The sequence below is a fragment of the Macaca mulatta genome, chromosome 7, assembly GCF_049350105.2.
Source record: "Macaca mulatta isolate MMU2019108-1 chromosome 7, T2T-MMU8v2.0, whole genome shotgun sequence".
NCBI lineage: Eukaryota > Metazoa > Chordata > Mammalia > Primates > Cercopithecidae > Macaca > Macaca mulatta.
This window is the reverse complement of record NC_133412.1, coordinates 46,387,111-46,409,725: the sequence shown is the minus strand read 5'-3', so window position 1 is coordinate 46,409,725 and position 22,615 is coordinate 46,387,111. Positions and strand designations below refer to the sequence as shown.

Here is a 22,615-nt window from a genome sequence, read left to right as displayed (position 1 = left end):
TCCTACAAATTGTCTTTTAAGACAATTCAATTCCTGGTTAGGGCCCTAAAATAAAAGACAATTCCTGGGTAGGAGCCCAAAATAAAATCTTTATAGTAGAAAAATCTTCTGTGTTATGGTCATAGAAACTGGAATTTATTTTTGTTTCCTTCATTTTGGAAAGAATAAACAAGTTACTTAGCAATCTGTTTCCCCAATACCCTATTGTTATTTACTTGACATTGAAGATTAAAGTTATTTAAACGTTTCAAAGATACTTTTTAAAGTCTGGAGCTCACTATGTTTAAAGTATTCATTAAGTCATTAAATATATATTAAATATTTAATGTTCAAATAATGAAGGGGTAATAAAAATGAATCAAACATTTTTCTTCAAGGATTTATTGTAATTTTGTGGGAGAGGTAAATAAGCACAGCATGTGGAAGAAAGCAGCCACTTGCTATACTTTACAATGTTATGCAAGTTCAAGGAGAGGAAAGCTCTTGTTTGTGTGGGTAAAGTGGATCAAAGGTTTCAAAGGAGGCAGTGATATCAAATGTGGTCTTAAATTTTGGGTAGAATTTTGAGTGGTGGGGAAAAAAGGATAGACTGTACAGGTGCAATAACTGCATAGTCAAAGAGAGGAAACAAAAAGGAATAATGGAAGGTCTAATTTGCCTGGAAATTAGGAGATAACACTGGAAAGGTAGTGTGAGGTCTTCTTTGGGGAGTTTTAATGCCAGGTTGGGGAAAGCAGGCCACAGGGAACCAGAGAGGCTGTTGTTGACCAGAGGAGCACTGGAACTGGAACTCAGAAACATTCATCTGGCCACAAGACCACATCAAGACCTCAGGGCCAGTGCTGATCTAGGCAAGACTTTCCAACTACCCAATCTTGAACAAGGTAGTGAATTCTCATAAAATTAAATTCAATGTAGAGGAATGTCCTATATTCTAAAGCTGAGTCCTCTCTACATTACCATTCTTAAAATAGTCTATAGAATAAAAGATAAGTTTTTTAAAGAATGTCTTTATCTGGCACAATTAAAAGTTTGGAATTCTATGTTGGTCCTAAACCCTTTTTTGAAATGTTATTGGTGAGAAAACCCAAAGCCTGGGAACTCTTAGCACACGGTGCCAATTTAGACATGAGAGAGTGGGGCGAGCTTGCTTGGATAGAGTGGTGAAAAAGTGGGGCTGGTAGGAGGAAAGGTAGTTGGAAATTTAGAGGACGAGGTAACTATTTGGTTATGGGAGTCAACAGAGGACAATTCCAAGGGTACCATTAATCAAAACAGGAGAGCCAGGAGGATAAAGGTAGTTTGGTGGAGGCAGAGTAGGCAGAGGCTGGCAAGGAAGAGATTCATTTTGGAAATGTCATGTAGTTTGTTCCTGTAAGACAGCTGTTTGGAAATGCCCAATGAGCAATTAAAATGTGAGTCTGCAGCTTGGGAGGGGACGGTTACTTATTGATGAAACAACAGGCATTTGTTTTATACTTACTATGAGCCAAGCACTAAGTTTGGGGGAAAGAGACACATTTACATGTTATTCTATAGACTCCCTTGCACTGACCTTTTCTTCAATAAGTACTTGTTAATATAATCCTTCTATCTGTTTTATGGTGCTTTGAACATGTAAGCCAAGATACAATGGAAATACAATATTCACATTTACAATTGGTCTACAAATGAATAGAAAACTAAGACCGAAAAAAACCTTTATTATTGTACTAGTTACTAGCATAGGCTACAGTAACAAACAGATACAAGCACATAATGGCACAGCCCCATAAAAGTTTCTTGGTCACAATTCATCTCTTGGTGGGCAAGTAAATAGGTTGCTGAAATGACTCTTAAGAGATACAGCCTGAGAGGGGGTCCACCTCATAAACACAAGGTTTCCAAGGGTCACTGCATCTCAGTCAGTATGCAGTGGCACTTTCAAGCCTTTAAGTGGCAGCATCACTTCCACTTATAATCAACAAGCTAGAACCCAGTCACATGGCCCCATCTAACTGCAAGGGTCATCTAGGAAACATAGTCAAGTTTTGTGTTCAAGGAGAAGAGGAAATGGATTTTGTTGAACAATGAGCAGACTGCCATAATTTTCATTAAATTATCTGAGAAAAAAGTTAAATTATAAGAAATAAAACACTGGGTCATGAAGAACACTTAGTGTACCAATGAACAGAATCTTTAGCACTGATTCTCTGAAGTAATTTGCACTTATAAGGAACTTCTATCCAGGTAACAGTTAAACCATGTTTTATTAGAAACAAAACAGCTGAATTCCAATATTGTTCAGAGTCCTTGCAAGGGTGTAATTTGTTTTTTTCTAGCTGAATAGTAATCTAAGCTAACTGATCTGAAATGATGGGAAAGAAGACAATATTCCAGTATTAATATGTTTTCTACAAGCACATCATTGATAATCTTCCTCTTTGTTCCCAGGAATATAGGCCTCTTCAATGTGTTTGTGGTTTTTGCATTCGCTTCACCATCAGCATTTTTTCTTCACAATTGTCCTTCAATGACTGCATCCTGTTATGAACCCTTACTTAGCCTGTGACCACTTGCCTACTTCCAGATTTTGACTAAATTCTCAAACCCTTCATGTTAGTTCTGCACTTGAGCCTGAACTTGTGCTCAGAGTAGCAGACAGAAATCCATTAGCAGTAATCCATCACTGCTCAAGATCTTCTATCATCTGATATCTAGAGAGATTTCCATTTATCTATGAAATATATAGATTATCCCTTAGAACTAAATTCCTTGTAATTTAAAAATCAAATATCTCTACTAGGGATATTTCTTTTCCAAGTCTTAAGATTATCACCAGTTCTGCTTTGGTAGAGTTTTTTGTTTTTGTTTGTTTGTTTGTTTGTTTGTTTTGAGATGGAGTCTCACTCTGTCACCCAGGCTGGAGTGCAGTGGCACCATATTGGCTAGCTGCAACCTCCACTTCCCAGGTTCAAGCCATCCTCCTGCCTCAGCCTCCCAAGTAGATGGGATTACAGGTGTGCGCCACCACGCTGAGCTAACTTTTGTATTTTTAGTAGAGATGGGGTTTCACCATGTTGGCCAGGCTGGTCTTAAACTCCTGACTTCAACTGATCTGCCCACCTCGGTCTCAAAAAGTGCTGGGATTACAGGTGTGAGCCACGATGCCCAGCTGAGGAAGTCTTATTGACATCAGCAGGAATACATTGTTTCTTCTGACTTCAAATTTGGGAAGGCAAGCATTTGAAAAGAAATTGGGATTTCAGATATTAGCTCTGCTTTACATTGATCCTAAATAGGTGATATGGTCTCTTGCTGGTAAGTAGTAGGGAGGAAGAGAGGAGATACTATGGGAGTAACATGGATCATCAGGAAACCTTCACAGCATTATTTTGTTAGAACATGTTCATGGATTTTTGGTTTTGGTCACCTAGCACCAGAACACTTTGTTTAGGCAGAGTCCTAAAATAGGCAGGAGGCAGGGTCACACATCCCACCGTAGAAGCTGAAGGAGGAAGATAATCTTTTTTCTCTGACAGCTGGGGCATCTGCAAATGTTCTTGCCAAGGGCTTTCAACCTCGAGGGAGTGACACAAAAAGGCAGGATGCTGAGATCATTGTAGGTATGGTGGGGTTCACAGCCCACAGCATAGAGATGACTTCTGAGGTGTGCGGTCCTCTGAAGACTGTACCTAGGGCAGGGACCATCTTGGCTGTGCTCCAGGTTGCCAGCTTCCCTGGCTGCTTATTCTTTCCTAGACCTTGTTCTTCTTCTTTAGCTCTGTGACAGACTTATAAAAATTTTTCTTGCGTTGGTCAGGGTACATTTCTGTTGTCTTCACCAAAAATTCTGACTAGCATAAACATTCCACATATCATCTACACCTATAATTTCCATTAAAATAACTGTTTCATTGCAAAAATTATCAATGGAAAACTTTTAAAATATAGACAAATAAAAGACCCCAAAACCAAAAACCACTATGACCTCATCACCCATGCAAAACCATTGTAATCAAAGTTTTAAAACATTTTTTGGTACATACTCTCCCAGACTTTTTTCCTGGGCATATGAGTCTTTTCTGTTTTTTTTTTTCTTTTTCATTTTCCCTCTTCCCCTTTCTTTTCTTCTTTTTTTTGCTATTATAAAAGTGCTATGATACGATGATCAACACGTCTGCTATACATCTTTGCACACTTGTATCCTGAGTTTGTCTGCTCTTCTGCCTCATCTATAGAATTACTTCTCAACATGAACACAGACATGAGTTGGTCTAGCCTAGTGAAAAATGTTTGTCACACTTACTTGACTTGCCCTCCAACAAATAGATGTAGAAGTGGTAATTCTCATATACAAGAAGGCATATACAATAATTTCACGTACATTATTGAGTTATAAGACCAATGCAAGGCTGGGCAGCACGGCTCACATCTGTAATCCCAGCACTTTGGAAGGCCCAGGCAGGAGGATCGCTTGAGCCCAGGAGTTTGAGACTAGCCTGGCCAACATGGTGAGAGCTCATCTCCATAAAAATTTAAAAATTAGCCAGGTATGCTAGCACATACCTGTGGCCCCAGTTACTTGGGAGACTGAGGCAGGAGGATTGCTTGAGCCCAAGAAGTCAAGGCTGCAGTGAGCCATGATCGCATCACTGCACTCCAGCCTGGGTGACAGTGAGACCCTGTCTCAAAAAGAAAGGAAAAAAAAAAAAAAAAGACCAACGCAGCAGAGTAAAACATGAAACATGTTCCTCCACTGGGTAAAAGTCCTCTAACACCTATCATGGCTATCTCATTTCATCATGTACAAATGAATTCAAAGTTTTTATACTATAGTTGCTAGGATCCAGAACTTCCAAAGAAAGTTTAGGGTATACATATACTCTCGCCTGAAAGGACCCAATATTTCAACTAGAAATACATTAAAAATTTACTAGTTTCTCAGAATGCATTAAATTGATTTCTAATTCAAGAGGCGTTGTAGAAAATGTTTTACAGATAGATCATTACTTAAGAGGTACAAATAACAATTGCCATTACAAAGCAGAGAATCTAAGAGGATTTAATTATTGTACACATAATTTTACTATGTATATGAAAGTTACAAATGCCATTTGCAAATAGCAAAAATATTAAAAGTTCCTAAAAAGTCTGATCTCTACCTCACATCTTAATAGATTTTAGTATTCTTTTCTTCATAGAGGTAAACCTCAACTCCAGATGGATTAAAACAAATCAGTAGAATCTAACTTAATTGTATTTCTATTTTACAACCAAAATTGCCTTAGGTCACTTTGTTCTATAGCTCCTCATTCCATTATCTGTCTTTAAGGCATTTATTTTTTTCCTTCACAGTCATATTTTAATACTAAAAGTAAGAGCTTACAGCTCTGGTTTTCTTCCTGATGAATGGTAAACAAACTTCCCTCATTGCTACTTCAAAATTGTCTTTAATATATTTAAGAAACTGATTCACAAAATTTTTAGAGACTTCCAAACAAGTGTGCAAGTGTTTTTTTTTGTTTTTTTTTTTTTTGAGATGGAGTTTTGCTCTTGTTGCCCAGGCTGGAGTGCAATGGCGCAATCTTGGCACATGGCAACCTCTGCCTCCTAGGTTCAAGTAATTTTCCCACCTCAGCCTCAGCCTCCCGAGTAGCTGGGATTATAGGCATGTGCCACCAAGCCCGGCTTTTTTTTTTTTTTTTTTTTTTGTATTTTTAGTAGAGATGGGGTTTTACCATGTTGGCCAGGCTGGTCTTGAACTCCTGAGCTCTGGTGATACACCTGCCTTGGCCTCCCAAAGTACTGGGATTACAGGCGTGAGCCACCACACCTGGCATTTTTTTTTTTTTTTTTATGAGACAGGGTCTGGCTATGTTGCCCAGGCTGGAGTGCAGAAGTGCGACCTCGGCTCACTGCAACCTCCACCTCCCAGGCTCAAGTGATCCTCCCACCTCAGCCTCTGGAGTAGCTGGGACTACAGGTGCACGCCACCATGCCTGGCTAATTTCTTTTCTTTTTTTTTCATTTTTGGTAAAGATGGTTTCACTATGTTCCCCAGGCTGGTCTCGAACTCCAGAGCTCAAGCAATCTGCCTGCAGCTTCCCAAAGTGCTGGGATTGCAGGCGTGAGCCACCGCACCCAGGCCTGTTTTTCCTTTTTAAAAGAAACCAACCATCTTAAAGCTGTTTGTAAAGATTTTGACTATTTTTTGTCTTTAGAGAAACAGGTCTTGCTATGTTGTCTGAGCTGTTCTTGAACTCTTGGGCTCAAGCGATCCTTTCACTTCAGCCTCCCAAGTAGCTGGGCCTACAGGGGCACATCACCATGCCTGGCTTATTAATTTTAAAAGTCACATATATGACTGTTTTCATCCAACAGTGCTTTTTGTCCATGACCAACCCATTGATAAAGTAACTACCCAATCATTAAAAAAAAAAAAAATCCTTTTTCTAAATTATCAAATACTTTATTAAGCAAAAGAAAATAAGGAATAAACTTTTTAGATCCCAGGCTTCAACATTATTTTGCTATTCAAATAAAAATGTAGTAGTTTTCACATTTGTTACCACAGATTTCAAAATAATAATCTACATTCCTAAAAACTATTTACATATACAAACAAAAGAGAATATAATTAAGCTGGAGTTTTTCCATGTCATTGTCTTTGGGGTTCAAGCAGCAGAACCATGATGTAGGTAAGAGTACTATGGCCGATTGCCAGTGATGTGATTCAAGTTCAAAAACAAAAAGCTGAGCTGTGGGTATATTAGCTTGACTCATAAAAAGGATGTTAACCAAAAGGTCTCCATCTTCAGAGACCAAACAAGGGCAAATGTGCTATTGGTGCAAAAGTAATTGTGGTTTTGCCTTTTTTTAAAATGGTAATTACTTTTGCACCAACCTAATAAAATGGCAATAGTAACGATATGGTTATTTGTAAAACAGTACTCTCCTACACATTTCAAAAGAGCCTAAAGATACTCATAGATCACAGGTCTTTAAGAACAAAATAGGCTGCTTATTTATTTGGAATGGTTCTTGATGGAGGATATTCTAGAAGGCGGGAAGATCTTTCCTCCCTTGGCCATCTCTCTCTCTAGGGGGTCAAACTTTGAATTGTATCTCATTTATTTTTCTCAGTGTGACTCAAACCTAGTTTCAGAGGTTAGAGATTCTACATCTTTCAAACACAATTCCTAATGTAGAATTACACAGTAGATAGGAACTCTTACCTGTTCCCAACTCCGTTTCAAAATTCAGCCAAGATTCCTTGATATAGGATTTCTTTTCTTTCTATATTTTCTGCATTGCCACTTAGAACACTTATTTACTCCTATAATATACAATAAAATGTAATTTAAAAAACAACTTTGTAAAATAAGGTATGTAAGAGCAGTGTTTTTTTGTTTTGTTTTGTTTTGTTTTTTTGTATTTGGTCATGTTGTGTGGGGCAAATACAGCTCCGCTTTGGCTGAGCTATATTCCTTTTTTTAATAATAAAAAAGCAAAATCATATGAAAATTTTCTTACAAATAGATGTATTTGTAAAAGCAAAAGAAAATTTCTTATTTCAAGTATGTAAGGAAAGCGGAAAGTATTCAATTGGTTATACATATACTTTTAGATATTTCAGTCTCTGTAATGACTGACATCCAGTGAAGCCTTCTTTCAATTTTCTAACATTAATACAAAAGTTATCAAAATGCATAAAAGTAAGATGCTTCTAAAAACAACTGTCACATTTAATGTTGTGATTTAGTAATCAGGTCATGATTTTTTCAACTCTAACTTTAATTTGTTTCTGTACTTTCTCTTTAATGGGAGAGGGGGTGGGCTTCTAAGTCTTCCTCTTGAGTCTTTGTACAATAAAGTGAGCTATTTGCTTCTATTTAGCAGAGTTGGATGGGGCATATCTCTGCATTTGATTGGTTGGTTTTTAAGGGATTACTCCTCTGGAAAGACACTGTCTCATATCGAATTGCTAGCAGCGTGGTCTTAACTGTGGTTCAACTTTTAAATAGAAGATGAACATTTACCATCAAAGAGAACACAAACTTCAGGACTCCTGTGTTACACAGATCATACACACTATATTGACCTGTTTTGATAAGGTTCTGTTTGAATACAACCCTAAACACCATCTCCAGAAACAACAACTGTCTCAATGGCATAAATCGGTAATTTGGGGTTTCTCGTGTATTACAAAGAAGCCAATAAAACTTAGAATAAATTCCAACTATACAAATAGGCTTCAGTAAGATTAACAAAATCTGAGGATGACAGGTAAGTCAACAAGTTAAATAAATTATACTATTTATACCCAGATGAAATAAAACAATGACTTCTAACTTTTATGTTGCATTTCCCACCTACTCAGAGTAAACATCAGACTTCAAATTCCATTTATCATTTTATCTGAAAGAATTTCCTCAGTCAAATCCTTAGTTGCAGGGCTTTACACTTGCAATCCATCAGGTTGCAACATTAAAGTTACTACAGCTTCTTCCCCAGTGTAAGCATTCTGTATGTGTTTTATTTACATTGTCACTTTTTACTTCCTCCTCAACTTTATATGTCTAAGAATGAAACTGTATTGCTATTATGTAACAGTATTTTAACTTTGCAACATACATACTGGTTTCTCTCTCCTTTGAACCCGTGTTCCTGAAAAATAAACACAATGTATCCGGAAAAACTATCTTGAGGTGTGTGGGGAAGAGTGCAGACATGTAGAAACAGACACTAAAATACAGTTGTGTGGAAAGGTAAGGATGTATCTGTCCTTGTTGACAACAATCCCCGTGGTTTATTAACAGCCACAGGCAGCCAACTTAGTGCCATAAGTCGGTAACCCAGTGGGCATCAGGGCTTTAGGGTCTCTTAAAACTTAATGTGATTCAAAAATACCCAAGGCAAGCACGCCGAAAAACCTGGAGAAAGTGCTCCAGTTAGAGCCTCCTTGGCAACCCAAACCGAACCAAATGACTCAGGTGGACGATTAGAATAAACCGTGCGCCGTTCTCTTTCACTAGGTCTATAAAGCCCATAAATTATGTTTCGTCCAGAAAACCAGGAGTTATGAGCACCTTCCTTTTCCACCTTTTAATATTCTGTATATCCAGCAACAGTTCTTAATCCATGGTCTTCATTCCTTTATTGCCTAAACAAGATCTTGGGTGTCTCCTGGTGATCACTTCTTCCAAGCTGACCTTATGTGACAGCAAACTGAAAAGCCTCTTCGTGGGAAGGGTCGCGACCGCGCGGTAAGTCATCCAAAAGTGGAAGCATCTTGCTTTTACTGACTTATGTATACGCGGGTGGCGACGGCGGCGGCCTGACCGGGACGAGGCCGGAGGGGAAGAGGGGCGCGGGCTGGGCGGCCGCGGCGGGGGTGACGGGGGCAGCCACGTTCCCCAGCGCTAGCCGCCGGACCCGGGACACGACGAGCCCCTCCCCGCATTGCACCCTGACCCCTCCCCTCCTTCCAGGCCTTTCATCTGCCCTCCCGCTGGGCAGCCCGCGGCCCCCAGACCTCAAGCCTCCCGCCTCCTTCCGCAACCCCGTCGCGCCGCCTCGCGAAGCCCTCAGCCGGGCTGGGACCCCGACCCGACCCCTCCGGCCGCGCCCCTCCCCCTCGTAGAACGCACCTGCGGCCCCGCCCCCGGCCGAACGCTGAGGCGGCGGCGGGCTGGCGAGGCCGGGCGGCTCGGCCCTCGAGGCACAGTCACCTTCCCTTCCCCCGCCATTCCGCCCACCCCCCTCACTCAGCCACAGAGCAGCCGCTGCGCTCCTCAGCCGCCCCGAAATCTAAAGGGGTCCGTCTCCGGCACCACAACCAAATGGCCGAGCCTCCCTGGCCGGCTGCGCAGCCCGCCCATTGGTCCCTTCCCCCCCCGCCGCCGCTGCCATTGGCTGTTGCCCGGAGACCCTCGGCGGCGATTGGCTCGGGCCGCTGCCGCTCGTCCGCGGGGCCGCAGATCCCGCCTCCACGGCGATCAGGTTAGTGTGCGCCGCGGGTGCTGGGGGCTCGAGAACCGAGCGGAGCTGGTTGAGCCTTCAAAGTCCTAAAACGCGCGGCCGTGGGTTCGGGGTTTATTGATTGAATTCCGCCGGCGCGGGAGCCTCTGCAGAGAGAGAGCGCGAGAGATGGAGATGGGCAGACGGATTCATTTAGAGCTGCGGAACAGGACGCCCTCTGATGTGAGCATTTGCCAAAAATATCTCTGTCGGTCCATTCTCCTACTTTGTGTGTGTGTGTGCGCGCTGGGGGGAGGCACTTTTTTCGGGGGGGGCGCCCGGGAGGTGCGGGTTTGGGGGTCGGACTGCAAGCGAATTGGCAAGGCTGGGGGGTTGCAATGCCATCCGAGCATGTTCCGGCTGCCGCCGCCGCTGCCCTTGGTGTGTGACTACCTGTGCGTGTGCTCCCGCGTGTGCGAGTGTGGGTGCGAGAGTGTGCGTGCGAGTGTGCACCCATCGGGGGCCGGCGGGCGCACGCGTTTGGGTCGGAGAGAATGAGGCGAAATCACCCTCGCAGATCGCTGCTCCCGTGACTCCGTCTGGGGGGAAGATTAACGAGGGAGGAGGAGGAGAGGGGCTGCCTCCTGAATTTAACAACAAAAAAAGGGGGTTTTACATTTTATAAATGTATCCCCCCTTCCGCCCCCCTCCCGCGCCTCCCCCCTCCCTTTCTCTCGCTCGCTCGCTCGCACACACAATAAGTTTGGGGCTTCGCGAGTCCGGTTTAGTTTCTGATAAATGTGGGCCGAGGGCCCCGGGGAGAGCGCGTGGGGAGGGGGCTGCAGCGGAGTTGGGAATGGCTGGAGTTTAAAGTGCGTCTTCATTTCTTTGCAGTGATGAGGCGAGAGACGGGGGAGCCATATTTGTAACTTTGTAGTGTTCGTGAACGCGCCCTTTCTCTCCCTCCCTCCCTTTCTCTGCCTCCCTTCCTCTCCTCCTCTTTCTCCCTCACTCTTTCCACCCCACCTTCGGGCCAGATGCTGATGTTTCTTCCTTTCCTTCCGAAGGGAGGATAAATTAGAAGGAGGGGGAGGGATTTTCGAACGTGCAAAGGCACAGATAATCCCCGCGCCTCCCTGCCTCCAGTGATCGCTGGTGCAAGTTGCCCAAAGGCTACGTCCCGGTCCCCCCTCGCCCCAGCTCCTTCCGGCCTCCCCAAGATGCCAGCCTTTGGGCCCTGGTGTCCCCCAGCTCGAACCCCCGGCCCGTCTTTCTCAGGGCTGGGCTCGTCGGCAGCCATTCGGCGCCTGCTTAATAAATGGGCACGGGAAACTTTGTCAGGACGCGAGCTGCCCGGAGCTGGCGCCGGTGGTGGGTACTGGCTGGGTCCACGTTTATGCGGGCATGGCAAACACGCAGCTCTAGGATGGGAGTTTGCCCGCTAGCCGCCGTTATTGATTGGGCAGCGGCGGGAGCACAGCCGGAGGAAACTTACACGGGTGGGAATCGCCAGGCTCGAGCGAAAGCCCACCCCCGAGGAGGGGGAAGGTGAGGGTGGGTGACTCGAACGCTGGTTTTTATTTCTGCCTCCCTCTCGCTTTCAAACCTGAGTGTTTTCGGCGAGTTGGCGGCTCTGGGGCGGAGACCCCGGCCAACTCCCCTCTTGGCCCCTCGGGGGGACCGGGGACGCGCTGGCGGGAGGACGCCCCCAGTCTCGGTGGCCCGAGCTCCACGGAGTTGGGAGTTTGGGCAGCACCGTGCGCTGGCCTGTCGCTCCTCCAGCCCGTTAAACCCGAATCCCCGCGAAGACAGGCCTCGCTTCCTCTTTTCCCTAGTTCCTCCCCCCAAACCTGAGTGAGACTTTTGAAAACAAGATCCTTTTTGTCTACCCCCTCCCCGCCTTAACGCAGCTGTGGACTGGAGACGTGCGAGTGCCTTATGGCGCGCAGGGCGGGGAGGGGGCGGTCGCGGGAGAGTAGGGGGCGCCGCCGGAGGAGGCCGGAGTTTCCCCGCACTATTTGCCATTGGTTTGCTTCTCTCCGGCCGCTTTCGTCCTGGCCGGGACCCGGCGCCTTGCGTTTGGGGGCTGGGTGTGGTGATGGGGGAGGGGGTCGGGGCCGCGGTCTTCCCGCGTACTTTCCGGAAGCCCCCTGCGCGGAGGGGGAAGGGCGCCGAGCGCGGGGTCGGGGTCGCCGCGGGTGGGTGTGGGGGCGCGGCTGGCCTGGCGAACCCGACTGACGCTGCCGGCCCCCCGGGAGCGAGCCGGAAAGCGGGTCGAACCGGCTCTTTAAACTTCCCCGAGTGTGTGTGTGTGTTGGGGAGGGGAGCGCACCGCGCCGTTCTGGGAGCGATTTCTCACGCTTCGCCCCCTCGCCTCCCAGCCTCGCGGCCCACACGCCTGCCCCCTGCCTGGAGGCGGGGTGGGGCGCGGGTGGCGGAGGAGGGGGCACTTTCTGCACATTTGCGGGGGTGGGGGAGAAAGCTAGCGAAAGAGGGACAAAAGGGGTGGGGGAGGAGGAACTGTATTTTTTTAAACGTTCTTAAGACAAATGGCTCCCAGAGCGCGCCCCCTGCGCCCCTCCCCGCCGCGCTGCTCCCGGGCCCCCCACACACCCACCTTCGGCACCTCTCCCAACTGGGCTCCGGGAGCTGGTGGCCATGCCGCGACGCCGAAATAGGACGAGCAGCCATGTTTCCCGGGGCTCGCGCCGCACGCCCCGCCCCTCCTCCCCGGCGCGGGGCGCGGGGCTCGGAATGCGGGCTCCGGGCTCCATGCGGCGCGGGGCGCGGGCAGGCGGGCGGTGGGGGTGCAGTACGCGCGGGGCCGGCCTTGTGGCTTCCCGGGCTGGTTTCGAGCTCCAGGTTTTATTTTTATTATTTGTTTTTGTTTGTTTATTTATTTTAACGGCTAGGCCCGCCAGGGGCTGAGCCCGAAGGGCGCCCAGGCGTTACTGGGGGGCAGGAGCCGCCGCCAGGGCCCTGCGCGCCTGTGGCACGACTGCCGGGCGCCGGGCTGCCATTTTGTCACCGTGGCTGTTGTCGCTGTGGGGGGCGGGGGGAGCGGAGTCTTGCGCCATCGCCCCGACGGCCTCCCGCGCGGAGGCGGCAGGGGGAGCCGGCATTGGGGACCCCCAGTTGTGCTCTGAGCCCCGATGGGGGTTTCCGCCCGGCGCCAGCGGCCTGAGGCTGTGCTGGAGCGTCACGGCGGCCGCGGCGCCGGGAGGACGACGATCCTCTGTGCAAGTGCCCCCCCACGCGCTCCCTGCCTCCCACGCCCTCCTCTCCGGGGTTTCGCTGTTCCTCCTGCAGGCGTTCAGACGTAGTTAAATGTGGCCTTAAGGACTAACCGTTCGCTCTGGTGTTTGCTCTTTCGGCGGAAGTGATAGAGTAAGGGGAACATTAAACATGAGGTTCTTTTGGCGGGGGTGAAGGGTGTCGCGCACGCGACTGTAGTGGCCCTGACTGAAGCCAAGGACAGCAGCCTCTTCCCCGGGAGGGAAGAGTTGTCGATCCGTTGGGGAAACGCCCTCCCGGGCTGGGCTCTCCGGGAAGGTAGGTCGAGCTCCGTGTTTCAGGTGGATGTTGCAGCGCCCTGCAGGCTAGGGGAACCCTCCTCGGTCTTAACCTGCTCCTTCGCCCTTTTATTTTTGCCTGGGGGAAGACAGCTACAATAGTAATGAGGTCCTAAACCGAAAGAGAGGGATGAAGGTTTGCTTTTGAAAAAAGTAAACCGCCTTCCTCCGGCTGTTGACTTAGGAGCCAGGCAATTCGTCGTGTCGGGTCCTCCGGTGCTGGCGTCTCTGAGAATTTTTAAAAGCCGGTATTTAGGTGCTGGTTAAGCACCTCACGAGCTGAACTCTGGTATCTGTGCAGAGACTAACTTTCATGGCAGTGTCCAGCAGAGACTGCCTTGGAAGCCAGCTTTTACTTTGACCTTTGGAATACGTCGCATGATGTTTTCCAGGCTGACTTACTGCCTAATTGGGTTCAAGTAGCGTGGTATTAACTCCAGTTTATGCAAGCCAACCAGGAACTCACAGGCAGAAAATTGAGCCTGAAGTTCCCGTATGGTCATAGTCAGTTGAGTTCTGCTGCTGATAGTTTGGAGTCTGGGGGGCTCCATGATGAAGATGGGCTTAGGAATTACACAGACCTGGGTTTGAATTCCCCCTGCCACAAGGAGGTAGGATACGTTTACCTGCCCTTGTGACCTTGGACTGGTGAGCTTAACCCACCTTTTTGAAACTTGGTTTCTTCACCTGTAAAATGAAATAATTCCATTTAATCAGTAAATGATGACAAAACTGGTTTGATATGACTCTCAGTATATGCTGTCTATATGACAGTGTTAGTCTCCGAGACATATCAGGGTGCTTCCAGGCATTACTTTGAGCTCCTCCATGGTTTAGGATAATAACAATATTAGCTAATGCTTACATAGCAGCCACGCTGTGTCTGGCACATTTCTTAAGTGGATTACATGTATCAACTAATTTAGTCCCCACAACAGCACTGTGAGGTAAGTATTATTATCATCATTATTGTGCATATGGAAATTGAGGCATACAGGGGTTGTCATGTGACCAGGGAGTGGCAGAACCAGGACTCAAACTCAGCCAGTCTGCATACTCAACCTCTACACACTCCTTTGAAACACCCTTTTTTCTTAAGATACCGTAAGGAAGAGCTTTTACTTCTCCAGCTTTGGAGTGGTGCCACCTTAGAAAGAGAATGAGTTTTCTATTATTGAAGATGCTGAAATGAAGAGTGGATAGCATCCTAGTTGAAGATGTTAGAGGGCCAGGAGGTTCAGGACCAGGGGCTCTGGATTATCATTTTATGAAGCCATGCATTGAGTTTACTTTAGCACATCACAGTGGGTTAGATTGAAGTGGATCTGGCCTTTAAGGTGCTGGGGGACACGTTTTGAGTAAGGAGAAGACAAGCAGGAGCTGCTCAGGCAGTCTGCATCTGCAGCCAAAAAAAACTCAACATAATTGGCATGTCGTTAGTATCTGGGACATAGTATACTCATAACACCTCATGGATCATCTCACTTAATCATCCCAGCAACTCTTTAAGGGTAGGCCAAGCAGTGCAATGCCATCCCTGTTGTGAGGATGAATCATCTGATTTTTGGAGAGGTTGAGCAACTGGTAGGTGGCACAGCTGGGTTCTCGCACTGCAAAACCACAGTCCCCTTTGGTGGACAGTGGACAGAGACTCCGAGGATTGGATAGTCCGTTGGATCCATGGCCCATTACCAGAATCATGTGAGAGGCATGTAAAATGTGGATTTCTGGGCTCTACCCCTAGTCACAGGAGTACCACAGCGATCACCAAACTGTAACTGAGCTCCCTGTTTTTGTACAGCCATGAGCTAAGAATTATTTGTACATACAAACATTGCAGTCAGTCTGATGGTATGGAACACTATCTTTGAATCCCAATGACGAGATGTTATTCCCTCCCGAAATAAGAAATCCACTTGTCTCGTTAGCAGATCTCATTGCAAAAAAAAAAAAAAAAAAAAAGTACTCAATATATTCTGAACTTTATCAATAAAAGAATTGTGGAAATGTGTTAGATTTTTCTCTTGTAAAAGTGCCTATGTAGTGTTCTCAATTTTGGCTCTTGATGAAGTTTACTATCTGTCTCCTTTGCAGAAGAGGTTTGGTGAAAAGGTGGTTCAGTAGATTGGCTCCTGGGATCTGGTGTTTTGCTTTGTTTAAGCAAATGGCAAGCCATATATTTGGGTGGTACTCTCAGGGTCTTTTTAAGTCCTTTTATGTGTTCTGTGCCCTTTAAGTAATTGGCGCCTAGTGGAAATCAGGCTCAACCCAGGAACCTCCACAGGAAGAGAAATTATCCTTGTTACTGGTTTAATATGAAGCACTTCTCATCTAGAGTTCTGTATAGCCAACTGAAATTCTTCGTTGTGTACCCAGAACATGTCAAAGCCTTCTGTGTATCTTGTAGTTGAATGGTCACTCTTAGGTTCTAGATGTCATCTCAGACAGAAGGAGCTTTGGATTGCAACAGTTAGGGCTTTGAGGCTTGAACCAAAGGTGGGGCCCCAGTGGCTGACATCAGCCTTTCAGAGCACAGATCTTTGAAAACAACAGATAATCCTGGAATCTCTAGTTTTTGGCCTGCTGCTTTTCTACCATGTGTGTTTCCTGGGGAATGAACCAGCAGCATAGTGGCTTTGAGTTTCAGAACAGTTTTTCCCTCTAGCCTCTTATGCCTGAGCTAATGAACAGAAGGAATGGTTATAAAATTGGCCAGGTCAAGGGAAGGAGGAGATAAATTCAAGGGGACAAATTCTAGTCCCCGTAACGGCAGCCTGTGTTATGACAGCAAACCACAACCCCAGTTCCCTCTCTCGTACTGCTGCTGCACCACCAGCCTCTCAGGGTGACTTACTCTAGACTTAGACAGTTGGCCATCCTTCTTTTTTTTTTTTTTCTTTTCCTCTAGCAGTATGAGACTTGTTTCCTTTATTTATTTATTTTATAATTTTTGTAGAGACGGGGTTTTGCCATGTTGACCAGGCTGGTCTCAAACTCCTGGACTCAAGTGATCTGCCCACCTTGGCATCCCAAAGTGCTGGGATTACGGGTGTGAGCCAGTGCGCCTGGCCCCCTTCTTCAGTACCACTGGAAAACACCTGCTTGAGCTTTCAGAGCTGGCCATCCCAGAACTTGGGTCCAAATTAATTACATCACACTGAAATTAAAAACTTCCTGGAAATTGTGTAGGATACTCTTCAGACATCTCATGCCTTCTCTATTTTGGTGCAGTCACTTAGGAAAGGAGCAGGGAGCTTGTTGGTGATTGGGCCCTGGCCCAGTGAACGTGGTCCAATTGTCTGGCCTGAATTCTAACTTAGTTTAAGAGGAGGCTCATAGCTCTGGTGTCCAGAGAGGCATTTCTTTAGAAACGTTTGCCACCAGGATCCCTCCTCCTTGTTCTGGCAGTCCATCCCTTGCTCTAGCTAGTTCTCTGGTCTCCTAGGAACTACCCTCTCCCAGTCCCCCAGCACCGCTGCCTTCAAGTAGAGAAACATGGACCTGACTCTGAATCTTCTATTGCTTTGAAATATAATTATACAACAAATGATAAATACCCAACAATGATGTTTTCATTAAAGAGATGGAGTCTGGCAGGGACAGAGATTTGTGAAGGCATCTGTTATTCAGAACTTCTCATTTAATAAAATTTGTTGAAACTAGATGAGCAAAGCACCATGGCCCTGAGCCACCTTCTCAGACATGGAAGCAGCCTCCTTGTCTAGAACTAGTTGTCCTGATGATATACAGACTCTAAAGAAGATAGACGTCCCTTTATTCTACCATACCAAGCCCTGTGCTGGGCCACACCCTGCAACCCCCTGCTTTCCCTCGGATTTATTTTGTTTTTAGCTCCACAGCTGCCCCCTGAATTCATTCAGCTACTGTTTCCTTTACCAAAACTTGCTCCAGGCAGCAGATCTAAAAGATCAGCTTACTTACTACTCCACTGTTATTTACTCTAATGTGGATTAAAGTCAGCGCTGTTTTTCCCAGAGGTATTTACATTTGGAGATTCTGGTTTGGTAAGGAAATTACCGGACAACTATTAAAGACTTGGATACTTTGCTATTAACTAAGTTGAACAAGTTGTTTGGCTTCTTTGGGCCTCTGTTTTCTCCATTCTAAAATGGGAGTGTTGAATTAGATCAGTGGCTTTCAAACTTTCTGGTCCTAATAGTAAGAAATCCATTTTACACCACTATCAGTTGTGTACATGCATTCCTGTGTTCTGTGAAAAACCGACGCCACACTCCTCTCTTACTACATGTAAAATATTTTTATTCATTAAAAAGAAAACTGACTGGCTTGGACCTACAAATTAGTTTCATTACTTGTTAATGTTTGAAAGCCATTAAAAGATGGATATGCCCTTGGTAACTTTGTGAGGCCTCTCCACTGAGGGTCAGTCATGACTTGTTTTAAACCAGCCCACCCCATCTTCTCCAGCTGCTCTCCTCTGTCTTGCTCCTCTCCCCGCAGACCTCACAGCATAAGGACTCAATCCTAGGCTCCTACCCCAGACTGGTGCCTTCCAAAGTTCCTGGTGCCAGTGGCCCCCCATCAGCCATGTTCCCCTAGCCCCTTCTCCACACTCTTGTCACCCAGGGCACCCATCCTTCAGTGCATTGCACACTTTGTGTGCTGGGTCAGGGTAGACTGTGGAGAGAGGACAGTGCACCCGGTTTCCCCACATAGACTGCGTGGGGGTATGTCCTGCCTCCCCTACTTCCAACTGTGGCACTTGGGTATGCCCCTCTCAGGGCACCTTCCCTTTTTGTCTCAGCAAAATGAGGTTGTAATAGTGCCTGCCACACTGGGTGGCACACAGTAAGCTCTCAAGAAATGTTAGCTGTTGTTGCCATTAGAATACCATAGCTGGAATACCATAACTGGTATTCACTTAAAAAAAAAAACAAAACCTTAGGGCTGGGCGCAGCGGCTCACGCCTGTAATCCCAGCACTTTGGGAGGCCAAGATGGCAGATCACCTGAGGCCAGGAGTTCAAGACCAGCCTGGCCTTGTCTCTACTAAAAATACAAAAAAAAAAAAAAAAAAAAAATCAGCCGGGTGTGGTGGCGGGTGCCTGTAATTCCATCTACTCGGGAGGCTGAGGCAGGAGAATCGCTTGAACCCAGCAGATGGAGGTTGCAGTGTGAGCCAAGATCATGCCACTGCACTCCAGCCTGGGCAACAAGAGCGAAACTCTGTCTCAAGAAAATAACCAGCTTATATTATTCACAGACAAATTACATAAAAAAAGTGACATTTCTTTCAATGGGAAAAGAGGTTTAGAAGCCAGAGATTCAAACTTACCAGAAGTTACTTTTTCCCACTAGGAATTCACTACAGTCATGATATTGGACTCTGGGTAGTTTCTACTGAGGATAAAGCGACTCGTCCCTCTTCTGGGTAGCTCTTCTTACTGCCCTCAGCAACTATTTCAGGCCTCCACCCGTTCCCTCCCAGCCAGGACATCCTCCTCACAGAAAATGGAAACCTCCTGGTTTCCTAAGCAACTGTGAGGCTGAACCTGCCTTAATCCCTCCCAGTTCAGCGGTCCTTTTGTCTTGGCCACCCCTGCCTAGTTCCCTTGTTCCTCCTGGGCACCTAGCCACTCCTGTCCTTTGGATTCTTCTCCAGCTGGGGATGCTTCTCCCATCTTAAAGCAAAGACTCCCTTAATTGATCCTGTGTTGTGCTATAGTTACTGCCCATCACACTCGTCTCCCTATTCCCTAAACTTTCTGAATTGTCTATCTTCTCCACCCTGTCACCTCTCTGACTCCACCCCGTGAAGTCTGGTTTGTTTCCAGATAGTGCCAAGAATCCCAACAGCCTTCATTTCTTATCTTGCATGATGTCTCAGTGGCGGGATTCAGCATTCTTTTTTTTTTTCCAGACAGAGTCTTGCTCTATCCAGGCTGGAGTGCGCAGTGGCGTGATATCAGCTCACTACAGCCTCCACCTCCTGGGTTCAAGCAACTCTCATGCCTCAGCCTCCCAAGTAGCTGGGATTACAGGTGCGCACCACCACGCCTGGCTAACTTTTCTGTTTTTAGTAGAGATAGGGTTTTACCATGTTGGCATGGCTGGTCTCGAACTCCTGACCTCAAGTGATCCACCTGCCTCGGCCTCCCAAAGTGCTGGGATTACAGGCATGAGCCACCACGCCTGGCCGGGATTCAGCGTTCTTGACTTTATGAAAGATGTTCCCCACTTGGCTCTCCCTTTCTCTGGTATGTCTTCTACGGCTCTAGTCACTCCTCAGTTTCTGGTGTCCTGTTGCTCTCCTGTTTAGCCATGAAGTACTGACTTAGTCAAACGTGGGCACTGGGCCTTCTTATCCTGTATTCTCTCCAAAGGGAAATTTGCCCTCCCTCACTGACAGCTGCAGGTACTATGTGCTGCTCCCTGAGGTTTGATGTTTACTGCTTGGGTAAGCTCGAGACCCACCTGATGTCTCCACCTTGGTGCTCCAACAGTGTCCTACTCTTAAGTCCAAAGGGAACCCGTGTCCTCTGTCCCTTGCCCCCCACCACCCACACACACACACACACACACACACTCATGATCCTCTTTCCATCCATCACCATTACAAGTCCTGTCTGTTTAAAACATGCTCTGTTGCTTGCCACTGATCTCCCTGTATCATAGTCTAGTCCTCTTGAAGCCATGCTGTGACCTTCGACTAGAATGATCTTATCAAAGCACACATGTAACCATGTCACCCCATACTTAAAATTCACCATTGTTCCTAGGATAAAGTCCCAAATCTTTAATAAAGACCAACAAGGTGCTGCATGGTCTGGCCACTGCTGGCCTCTTCCTGTCATCTGTTCCCTTGCCCCACCCTCTCTGGGCCTTCCCGGCTACCTCTCATTCCTGCAAATCTGCACTACACGGAGATTGCCACTGTATCCAGTTAGCATCTAGTCATCTTTACTGTCTCCAGCCTCCTCTCTCAGGTTTAGATCTAGTTCTTTTGCCAGAAAACTCTTACAGAACTTTTCCCTCAGAGTGCTTCAGTTTATAACTACATATTCCAGATTATGAGTGTTTAATTAGCATCTCTGTCCCCTTGCCTTGTGGGTACACTGCACGATTTGAGGGACTTGCTTTTGCTGATCATTATAGTCCTCAGAGCTCCACACTGTGCCCGGCACATGGTAAGCATTCTAGAAGTACTGATGGAGAGAAAGATCTGCGGTACTTACACCTTCTTGTCACTTTCACCACCTACCGGTTGGTACATCAAGCAGGGAAGCCACTGAAACGAAGCCCACACCTTCGCACCCCCACCCCCACCCATGCTGGTGTGAGTTTCTGATTGGAGTTGCCTCTGGGTGGGTGATGCATACTTCGCAGGTCGCTGGTCATCACGTTTTTCTCATTATCACATCCCTTACCAGTAAACAATTTGAACCTGAGCCCCAGTATGTCTATCTTGCAGTTACAGTTATTCACATACACTACCTATAAATATGTACATTATAAAATGTAACACCAAAAATATAAATTAAAAAGGCTGCGTTTAAAAATCTTAAGAAGTCCTGAAATTCTTGCATCCCAGTGGTTTGTCTTGGGCAGTCCACATAAGAGACGACTGTTCTAATTAATTGCTCATTTTATTTTAAATTCAGTTACTAAAGTTCACTCTGTAAAAGAAATGCTCATACCTTCCCAGACACTGTTTGCTTGTTAAGATCTCTCCAGCCCTAGCGTGTGATGAGTAGGGGTGGGGGACATTCACAGTCCCCCTTTAATATAATAAGCTAGCTTGTCCGAGATCCTTGGTGAATCAAGGCTCCATTGCCATGTGTCAGCTTGGTACTCTTTGTTTAGGCTGTGTGGACAGATCCACCAAAGTCCCCTCCAGTCACCCCTGGGCTCCCACGTTGATAAATCCCCAGGTTCTCTCTGCCCATGTCCTGAGAGGCCAAGAAGTAGCTATGATAAGGATTCCATCAGCCATAGACTCAGGGTGGGTGGGAACGTGGCTTTCTCCTAGTTATCTTGGAGTGGGGAACAGGTAAGAGGCAGCATATGTGGGCTGGAAGGGCAGAGACAGAGGTACACAGTGAAGCTTGAAAGAGAGGCCCGCAGAGTCTCTTTGCTGAAAGATTTCAGCAAAGTTGTGCTGGGACTCTGCAGCCAGTAGTGCCCACCCCTGGGTTTCTGGATTCTGCTGCCTCCTATAGAATTCGTGAGAACTATGTGTGTATGCATGTGCGTGTGCAGGGGGTGATAGGGTGGAGGCAAGGGCCTGTCATTCTAAATTTAGAGGAATTACTTTCAGATTTCTTCAGGGACCATGCATCTGGAAGAGGGACTCATCTTCACTTTATGTAACCAACTGTCACCTTAGCCACTGGCTTCACAGGCAGGCCTAAGTAGTATAACTGAATGGAGGGGTGAGGGGAGTCCACTGACATGGCCTGTGTGCCCAGCATCCAGAATGAGGCAAGGAGTTGTATAAATGCTGTGTAAGTATTTTTGTAGCAAATTTCATTTCTTGAATCCAGTCTTTGCATCCTGGGCTGGGTAGGGGAGAGTGATTATAGAGGATGGTGGTGTCTGGCTCCCGTGGTGGAGCTGGGGTGATGGAGCATAGCACATACACTGGAGGGAAGAAGGTGTGTGGTTAGTAAAGCAGATTTCAACCCCAGCTGTGGATCAGAACTGCCAGGAGAGCATCTGAATCAATACCCAGGCTCTGCCTGAACTGAATCAGTCTCTGAGGGTGTTGCCCCAGTCCGTGTATTTTTAGAAAGCTCTAAAGGGGACTCTAAAGCACAGTTGGGAACTACCCCATGGAGCAGGGTGCAGAGCTTCACAGCAGGTAGAAAGAAGTAACTAAGTGGAAACTAGAGGAAAATGCAGCAGAGAAACCAGGAAATAGGAAAGAAGGATGCAGGATTTAATCTGCTGGGGTATAGGGATCCGCTCCTTGACTTGCCCCCCACATCCCCACCACCACGGGGTTCACACGAGCACGTTCTGCTCATTACACTTGGAATTTTTCATTTACGTGTATTTCAGGATGCTGCTGCTGGGAGTGTCGAGTGAGCCTTACTGATCAAGACTGGACTTGGCCCATCC

General features: G+C 46.6%; 1 protein-coding gene and 1 long non-coding RNA gene across 2 annotated transcripts in view; one reads left to right on the top strand and one right to left on the bottom strand.

Annotated features, from left to right (window-relative positions):
- Nucleotides 1-389: 389 nt before the first annotated feature.
- Nucleotides 390-9,845, bottom strand: LOC144329937 (uncharacterized). The gene is made up of 3 exons (XR_013395690.1): nucleotides 9,633-9,845; nucleotides 7,218-7,318; nucleotides 390-3,773 (listed from the first exon to the last, which is right to left on the bottom strand). It is a non-coding gene; the product is annotated as an uncharacterized LOC144329937 (long non-coding RNA).
- A 140-nt stretch (nucleotides 9,846-9,985) lies between these two features.
- ANP32A (acidic nuclear phosphoprotein 32 family member A) overlaps nucleotides 9,986-22,615 on the top strand; it is a 39,797-nt gene continuing 27,167 nt past the window's right edge. Inside the window, exon 1 of the mRNA NM_001260818.1 lies at nucleotides 9,986-10,185. Coding sequence (NP_001247747.1) covers nucleotides 10,132-10,185 — 54 coding nt within the window. The 5' untranslated portion in view covers nucleotides 9,986-10,131. The remainder of the gene's footprint in view (nucleotides 10,186-22,615) is intronic.